Consider the following 7,678-nt stretch of genomic DNA (forward strand, 5'->3'; position numbering starts at 1 on the left):
ATGTTCATTTTTAAACCCATTATTTTATATCTATGTCCACCATTGTCCTCTAGTCATCCAGACTGACCAATGTGCTTTGAATGTAAATGCCATTTTGTTTCAATATGGAGGCCTTAAAGTGGACCTGTCAGTAACTGTACAAGTCTGTATGTCGAGATATACAGCAACAGTATAATTTTTTCAGAAAAGCTCCAACTTTGAGCAATAAAAAGCCATCGCTGAGCTCCAGTCAGTGACTTTCCCTAGGCTAAGATGATGTCATCAGTCTGCTGCAGGCAGGAGGACAAGGTGAGAGGCTGCAGCAGGGGCTGATTTGTGCCAGACACTTGTGAACACGAGCCATGGGTTTATATGATTGTGTCATCTCTTGACCAGTATGTTGGTCCAGGAAGTATATAATCACCCTGGATGATGCCCAGGCAAAGATGGTGCCATCCTCGAGGCAAAAGCAGATGAAGGCATTGTCATGGGGATCACTGTGATCTCTGTGCGAGGGAATAAATACCTGGGTGTGTTACACCGACACATTACTGAGCATGCTGCCTTTAAAAAGAACAGATATATCTGATGACAGGTCCACATTAAGCATTCACTTGCAGTGACACTTTGCTCTGATTGGCTCTCTGATATTTAGAAAAGGAGCAAGGACAGGATGAGGCACATCAACATGGAAATCTTCAAGTCCATCTACAGGTGCTTCGTCCACAGAAAAGAGATCGACTGCATATTTAGGGAATATTCCACCACTGACAGATTCCTCCACCCTAAAGACCTTCTACATTTCCTCCAAATTGAGCTCCATGAGAACCACGCGGACATGCAGAGAGTCTTCAAGCTGGTAGAGAAATACGAGAGGGACCAGAAAGGTGAGGACCACTTCCAGACGTGTGTGGTAGCATTATCTATATGGGCCCCCATTGGCTCTGGGCTGCCATCCCCATCCTTGGGGAGTCCCCAACCTGGAACAAACTTGCAGAATGGGAATTCAGACTTTTGAGACTTTACTGGCTGCATGCTTGTTCCGGGGCTGAGACTCAGCAAGCATCAAAGCTAGCATAGGGATGGTAACCCTAGAGCACATGTGTCAAACCCCAGGCCCAGGGGCCGAATCCTGCCCACCAGGCCATTTCCTAGACTTCTACTTTCAGATCTAAGTATTAAGTTATTACTAAAACCAGTGGTAATCGAATGCAGAGGCAATTATTACATTTATATAGTCTTACAGGCCCTTTGAGGGCAACCCTAATGTTGATGCGGCCCACGATTAAATTGAGTTTGACACCCCTGCGGGCCTAGAGCATGCTCCTCTGAAAACAAGTCAGCAATATCACCTCTCAGATTTCTGTCCTGATAGGGCCCCTTTAGACTGCTAATATTTGACAATAAGGGCCAGTCACACCATCAAGATTGCGTTCCAGTGCATTCAGCCTCTGGAACGCACTGGAACGCAACCCGGCTGGCTCACTGTGTTTTGGGGCGGGAGGGGGTGTGGCGGTACATTGAACTCAATGCCCCCCGCCAGCGGTGCGATCGCCGGCACCCGAACGTGTGGCACATTAGTGCCTGCGTCCGGTCCAGTGCGATCTGCATAAAATGCTGCATGCACATTTTTTTGCAGATCGCACATGTGCCACGTGTTTGGGTAACGGCAATCGGGCACCGCGGGCGGGGGCGTGGCTGCAGTGCCATTGAGTTCAATGCACGGCCACGCCCCCTCCCGTCCCAAAACAAAGTGAGCCGGCCGGGTTGCATTCCAGAGGCCGAACACACTGGAACGCACTCTTGATGGTGTGACGGGGCCCTTTGAAAAGCCTTTTTGGGGCCCTAAGAAGAACCTTATTTAGGGCCCAAAAGCGCAGATCCTTTCTGAGTTTACTTTCACTCATCTCTGGATCCGGTTGCACCAGGATGTGAAAGTCTGAGCCAGCGCCGAATTAAGAGCATCATGGCCCTAGTGCTGTCGGTTGGCCGGACGGGAAGCAGCAGAGACGGCTCTCTAATTAAGTGGCCACTTGCTCCTCGCTGGGGCCCCGCTTTGCTTTAGTGGGAGGCTGCCTAGTATGCCTGTTTAGAGAGCCACCGGCGCCTCTGGCTGATTGTGTTTACTAGAGATGCACAGATATCCGTTTTTCGATATCGAGTACCGATATTTTTTTTCCGGTACTCGCTGATACCGAATACCAATACTGGAAGTCCCATTAAGCCGCTGATTAGCCGTGAAGCCGGGCGGCATGTAAAAACTCACCACCCGGCTTCCTGATTAGCAGGGAAGCCGCCCCCATGCTTCTCGTTACTAGGTGACGAGATAGCATGGAGCCGGCTTTCTGGCCAACCGGGAAGCCGGGCGCTGTGTAATGAGGCGGCACCCGGTTTCCTGATTGGCCAGGAAGGCGGCTCCATGCTCCCTCATCACGAAGCCGGCTCCATGCTCCCTTGTCACAACTGACGAAGGAGCATGGAGCCAGCTTCCCGGCCAAGCAGGAAGCCAGCAGCATGTAATGACTTGCTGCCCGGCTTCCTGATATCGGAAGTATTGGGCTAGGCATCGGAGCATTTGAGTGAGTACGAGTACTTGCCCAAATACTCGGCACAGATACCGATACTAGTATTGGTGCATCCCTACTGTTTACCCTTGCCAGTCCGGATTGCCATTGAGCATACCGAGGCGTTCCGGGCCAGCCGGGTCTGTTTTCAGTGGTGGGCCTCGGGCTGGCACTCCAGTAGCCCCCATGTTAATCTGGCCTTGGTCTGAGCTCCATAGCCTCGCCAACCCTAGTCTGCGGTTATCTGTGCAACGTGTTCTGATTAGTGAGTTGGCTCCATGGCAAAGCAAAGATGCGTTTTCATTCCCAACCCCACTGCTTGAAGCCGGTGGCTAATTCACCTATGCTTTGGGCTAGCTTTGCACTATTTATCAAGTGATATCCGGCAGCAGTTAGAAGATGCAGGGAAGGGAGGTCATGTGATCTCTCTGTGAAGCATGCCTCTAAGTGAGAACACATCATTCATTTGGTATGTGTCGATAACCGGATTGACATGTTCAGAAACGTTTTCTGTTACATTGATATTATTTCATCCCAGTGGATTTGCAGCAACATCCAATAACATTGGATTACAGAACCCGGAGATTTCGGGACAGTCAGACGTGTACAGATCTGCATGAGTTTCTGCACACGCCGCGCAGTGGGTTGTGCTGCGTTTTTGATGCGTTCCGGGACGTTTTTGGTAAAAAAAAATAAAAAAAATTCTGCTCTTCCTTTTAAATCCTCATGTCTTCTCATGCTGGGGGAGAACTTCCCTTTGCAGCTGAGTGCCTCTGTCTGTAGTGCTGGCTCAGGTTGCAAACCTACACACAGACATCATGTATCCATTCCAGAGACAAGGCAGTCTGCTGCAAAACAGAAGTTCTCCCCAGCATGAGAAGACATGAGGATTTAAAAGGAAGAGCAGCAAAGAGAAGGGAAACTACCATGGATTGCAGTAAGGCACACATTACAGTATTGGTTTATGTTAAAAAATCTGAGGGTTTAATGTCACTTTAAGAAAAGATCTCCTCTTTGCATCTGTTTGCTTCCAGCGCCGTCCGGATCTTGCCAAATGTATTCAGCCACAAAACGTGATTTCTTTTGTATCAACATAAATCAATATTTTCTCTTTAGCGCCGCAGCGACGGCGGTTATTGTTACAATTGTATCGTACGAGACATGAATAATGTATAACAAACAATGCGGAGAAGACACCCCGAGAGGGAACTTCGCAGAGAAGTTGTGAAATTATATATTCAGCAGAAAACCAACTTCAGTCCTTTTGCGGTCCTGGAGCCATTGTATCCGATTCTGCGTTCGCTTTAATGACCTAATGAGGTTCAGGGGATTCGGAAAAGAGGAAGGTGTCGTCTGAGCCGAATTGGGTGATTCAAATGGGATTGTAATGTATTTTAGGGCCCATTCACACCACATCCAGATTACCTCCACACCAGACAAGATTGTTTCCGGACCCAAAACGCATCCTAATGAATCCCTATGCTATTTCTGGCCTCTGTCCCCACCGGCGCTGTCCATTCCAGACCAGAAAAATACTGTTTGTCCTATTTTCTCTGGTCTGGAATGCACTGGAACGCATCAAAAATACATAAAAAATGCATCAAAAATGCACTGGAACGCACCTGTAAGACAATTTTAAGCTAAAAAAAAAACGCAATGCACTATGTTCCATATCTGGTCCGGAAAATGGTGTGAACCCAGCCTCAAGTAGGTTATCAGTAACTGACATGACTTTCAGGTATTTCTATTTTTACTGGTATATGTTTTTATTATTATATTTCATTATATACAGGCCAGGAAATGCTGCCTCTAGTGGTCATCTCTATATCAGGGAATATTAACCCTGCTGAGACTCAGTTAGCAGTATGGTGACCATAAACAGGATGATAATTACATGTGGTGACCCCAGCTTTGACATCCCAAGTCATGACTGGGCAATCTATCACCTCGGCCTTTTGGCTAAGATCAAGTGTAGTATCTGTTCTTATCAGTTTTCGGAGGGGAAAAGCATGGACCGTCCTACAAACCCTACTCTCTGGAGTGAAGGTGGGTGCTGAGGCGACTCCTTTTTGGAAGAGGGGGGAGTTTCCTCGGCACTAATGCCTCCTGACTGAACGGATGCTGTGTTTGGTCTGGCTGGAGGGTTCAGGGGCGGCAGAAGCCCGTGGTGCTGTGCCCCCTGGAGGTGGCGTTTCAGGGGTGGCAGAGAATTACACTGGGTGTGGGACCCCAGCACTAGTTCGCTGACACAAGGTCACGGCACCTCTTGCATTTTCTACACAACGCCTTTTGGACAGGCCTTATGGCTAGTCTGGGGCAATATTTTTGCACTCCGGCCCCTAAGGCCTGTCAGCGTGGTGCACTGGCACTTTAGATTTATTTATGCACTACATGCACGATTGGCATGCTTTTTTATTTTTAAATTTGACCCACAGATTGCGGAGGGTGCGGGTACCTTCGGGGGCCCATTCCTGATGTAGGGAGGAGATTCTGTGCCCTTACATAGGGTTCTCTGTCTCCTACCACCCAGGGGGTCTCTCTTCGGGAGAGCCCCCTACCTAGTACTGTAAAGGGACCTGTTCCGGCAGGTCCCCAAAGGATCCGGGTCCGCCGGCCTTCGGGTTGGTGGACCATAGTATTCCTAGCCCCTGTCGGAAACCTTGCGCCGGGAAATCGGGTCCCTTCTTTATTGAAGGACCAAGCACCCTTGTGCACGTTTTTGTGTGTTGTGATTTCACGATTCACTTTTTTTTGTTCACAGGTGATTTCGTTTTCGAGCACGCTCCACGGGCTTTAAAAAAATAGAAAAATAGGTGGCAATAAAGAGTATTTAGTGACAGACAGGTAGCTGTGCAGATGTGGGTGGAGCAGCATGTATGTAGGGGACTGTGTAAGACTGAATGACATTGTCTACTCTAGCACGATGGTCAGGGGGGCGGGGCTCTGACCTTTCATGCTGTTCTCAGCCCGGTGTCATAGGCTGAGGACTGAAGAAACAGATTTTTTACTATCAAATGCACATTATAATTAAAGAGGTCGACACGTCACATAATTCCTTATTGAGCAACTCTATGAGCATGGCTATGTGTCCATATATCAGACTTTGAGTATATGTTGTCCATTAATCTCGGATCTGTTCTGACTTCCAGCTCGGAGAAAGATGTATATGACTTTTGATGGATTTGTCAGATTCATGCGCTCGGATGAAACTCACATCTTCAGGCCGAGTTGTACTGAGATCTACCAGGACATGAACCAACCTCTGACCAACTACTTCATCTCCACCTCACACAATACCTACCTGGTCGGGAACCAGCTGGTAGGAGAAAGCCATCTCTCGGCTTACAGCAAGTAAGTGGCTCCAGGTTTGTGCGTGGTCCGGGTTCAGGCTCAGGGGACACGTGTGTGACTTTTGTCATACTTTGCTTCTAATTTTGCGACTTGGCACTTCAGGGGAAATAAGATGAAAAAAGTCGCCACTTTAAGGTAGAAGTTAGGGTTTACCCTAAGCACTAATCCTAAGACCAAAGCCTAACCCTACAATTCAAACCAACAACCTAACACCAAAGTCTAACCCTACAATTCAAACTAACCCCTAACACCAAAGTCTAACCCCAGACATTAACTAAACCCCTAATACCAAAGTCTAACCCTACAATTCAAACCAACCCCTAACACCAAAGTCTAACCCTAGACATTAACTTAACCCCTAATACCAAAGTCTAACCCTAAGGTGATAGGGGTTAAGTTAATGTCTAGGGTTAGACATTAACCCTACACATTTAACCCTAACCCTATCCTATCATCAAAATCTAACATTAGGATTCAAGAAAATCTTCTAAATTTTACACTAAAGTCTAACCCTAGAATTTAACCTAACTCTAACCCTAACATCAAAGTTTAACTCAAGTTTTCAATTACACCCTTAAACCCTATCAAAGTCTAACCTTAGAATTCAACCACAACCTTAACCCTAACATCCTAAAATCAAAGTCTAACCCTAGAGCCTAACCTAATCTTAACATAAAAATCTACTACTATAATTCATCCTAACCCTTAACCTTAACAATAAAGTCTAACCCCAGAATCTAACCACAACCTTAACCCTAAAATCTTTCAATCAAAGTCTAACTGTAGAATTTTAACCTAACCCTAACACCAAAATATAATACTAGAATTCAACCTAACCCTAACACCAAAACCAAAGTCTAGAATTCAACATAACCGCTAACCTTAGCAGTAAAGTCTGACCACCTAATGTTAACACCAAAAACTTACTCTGGAAATTAGCCTAACTCCTAACCTAAACACCAAAGTCTAACCTCAGAATTTAACCTAACCCCTAACCCAGGCGCTAAGGTTTAACACTAGAATTCAACCTAACCCTAACACCAAAGCCTAACTTTAGAATTCAACCTAACCCCTTACTCCGACAAAAGTCTAACCTTAAAATTCAATCTAACGCCTAGCCCTAAAACCAAAGTCTAACCCTAGAAATCAACCTGCCACAAAATGATTACACTAGAATATAAACTAAATCCTAACCTTAACACTAAAGTCTAAGCCTGGAATTCAACCTAATGCCAAACACCATAATCCACCATAGATTTTAACCTAACCCTAACATCAAAGTCTATTTCTGGAATTCAACCTAACCCTTTACTCAAACAGAAAACTGTAACCCTAGAATTCAATGTAACACCAAAGTCTAACCCTAGAATTCAACCTGACACCCAATTATAACACTAGAATTCAAACTAAATCCTAACCCTAACACTGAAATCTATGCCTGGAATTCATCCTAACGCCAAACACCACAATCCACACCAGATTTGAACCTAACCCCTGACTCTAACAACAAGGTCTATCTCTAGATTTTAACCCAACCCTTAATTCTCAGCCTAACCCTCATATTAACCCTTACCACAAACTCCAACCCTACACCCTCTGCTAGCCTTACATTGATATTACTTTCTCTTCAAATCACATCTGTATTGTAATATGTCAGCAACCAAAAATTGGACATTACAAACAATACTCGGACACAGGAGGACATGTTTCGGACACTGGAGGACGGGTGACATTCTGTGATAAGACTATTACCAGCACCCAGATATTGTCATCATGGCTAATGA

The 7,678-nt window shown here is 46.0% G+C and overlaps 1 protein-coding gene across 1 annotated transcript in view; it reads left to right on the forward strand.

Moving 5' to 3' along the window:
- Positions 1-652: 652 nt before the first annotated feature.
- The window catches only part of PLCZ1 (phospholipase C zeta 1), a 24,938-nt gene continuing 17,912 nt past the window's right edge, over positions 653-7,678 (forward strand). The window contains exons 1-2 of the mRNA XM_018562384.1: positions 653-866; positions 5,693-5,894. Coding sequence (XP_018417886.1) covers positions 653-866; positions 5,693-5,894 — 416 coding nt within the window. The remainder of the gene's footprint in view (positions 867-5,692; positions 5,895-7,678) is intronic.

This window comes from Nanorana parkeri, unplaced genomic scaffold (genome assembly GCF_000935625.1).
Source record: "Nanorana parkeri isolate BGI_ZX_2015 unplaced genomic scaffold, ASM93562v1 scaffold576, whole genome shotgun sequence".
Classification (NCBI taxonomy): domain Eukaryota; kingdom Metazoa; phylum Chordata; class Amphibia; order Anura; family Dicroglossidae; genus Nanorana; species Nanorana parkeri.